At 39.9% G+C, this 1,439-nt stretch overlaps 1 protein-coding gene across 1 annotated transcript; it reads right to left on the bottom strand.

Annotated features, from left to right (window-relative positions):
• Positions 1-463: 463 nt before the first annotated feature.
• Positions 464-1,417, bottom strand: LOC130680218 (olfactory receptor 14K1-like). The gene has a single exon (XM_057490488.1). It carries the CDS (start codon positions 1,415-1,417, stop codon positions 464-466), a length of 954 nt encoding a protein of 317 aa, XP_057346471.1.
• Positions 1,418-1,439: the final 22 nt, after the last annotated feature.

Here is a 1,439-nt window from a genome sequence, read left to right as displayed (position 1 = left end):
CCACTACCTAATATCTATATATTTATAAAAGTATTTGTGTAAAATTCATGAAATTCAATACAGGAATTTTAATATGTGCAATTGTTCTATTCTCCGTATATGATTTTTGAATTAGCTAAAATTTGATATATGAATTTATTGTTTGAAAATAAGATACAAAAAGAAATAGTCCAAATTTGGTAGCCTTTTATTGTTGAAACTTCTAAAGATACAAAATTATTGTATGAAAGTAAATCTGCTAAAGTCAGTAAGATAAGATAAATTCAGAGGTAGATTCACTAAGTGAAATATATCTTGATAAAAACTAGAGCTTTTTTGAAGCTGGGGCAATTCCAATCTTTCAAACTTAGATTAATTTTTAGAAAACCAACTGAGAAGAATTGCTACACACCCAATATCATAAAGACTGTTAATGAGAATAAGAAAGAAAGATTCAGCTCTGGCAATTGTATTTCTATTTCTCCTATTTCACACTGCCACCTGTTTTCCACAGGAGCTTTCTCAGGACTGCCTTGATTTCCCTGTTCCTAAGGCTGTAGATAATGGGGTTCAGAGAGGGAGGCAGCACTGCGTACAACACTGAGAGCAGCAAGTCCAGGAGAGATGGGGTCTCAGGCACTGGTTTCAAATAGGCAATGGCTCCTGTCAGGAGAAAGGTTGACACAACCATGAGATGGGGAAGGCAGGTGGAGAAAGCTTGTGACCTGCCTTGTACAGATGGGATCCTTAGCACTGTATTGAAAATATAGATGTATGAGAAAACAATGGCAAGTAAGCAAAAAAACCCATAAAATATCCCAATGGCCACACTGACATTAATAGTGATATGATCTTTAGAGCAAGAAATCTTTAATAATGAGGGAACCTCACAGAAAAACTGTGGGACTCTTCTGGAACCACAGAAAGATAAAGAGAAAGTGCCAGTCGCATATAGACCTCCAAAGAATCCTCCAAGGACCCAGGAGGCAGCTGCCAACTTCCCACATGCCATCTTGTTCATGACGACCTCATAGTGTAGGGGGTGGCAGATGGCCACATAGCGGTCATAGGACATGGCGGTGAGGATGGACACCTCAGACCCTGCAAAGTGTATCACCAGTAAGACCTGCAGTACACATCCGGGGAAAGAAATAGAGGTGTTGTTGGACAGAGAGTTGAGAATGGATTTTGGAACAATGGTGGAAATAAGGCAGAGGTCAAAGAAGGACAAATTCTTCAGGAAGAAGTACATCGGGGTGTGAAGACACTGGTCCATGGTCACAAGTACAATAATGAGAATGTTTCCCAACAGTGTTGCCAAGTAAATCAGTAAAAAAAGAAAGGCATGTAGAAATTGGAGCTCTCTGGTGTCAGAGAATTCCACCAGGAAGAATCCCATCACTGTTGTGAGGTTGGCCAATGTCCTTGCCTCTACCATGCCTCCTGTGGGATACAGCAAT

This window comes from Manis pentadactyla, chromosome 13 (assembly GCF_030020395.1).
Source record: "Manis pentadactyla isolate mManPen7 chromosome 13, mManPen7.hap1, whole genome shotgun sequence".
NCBI classification, from domain to species: Eukaryota; Metazoa; Chordata; class Mammalia; order Pholidota; family Manidae; genus Manis; species Manis pentadactyla.
This window is presented reverse-complemented; position numbering and strand designations above follow the sequence as displayed.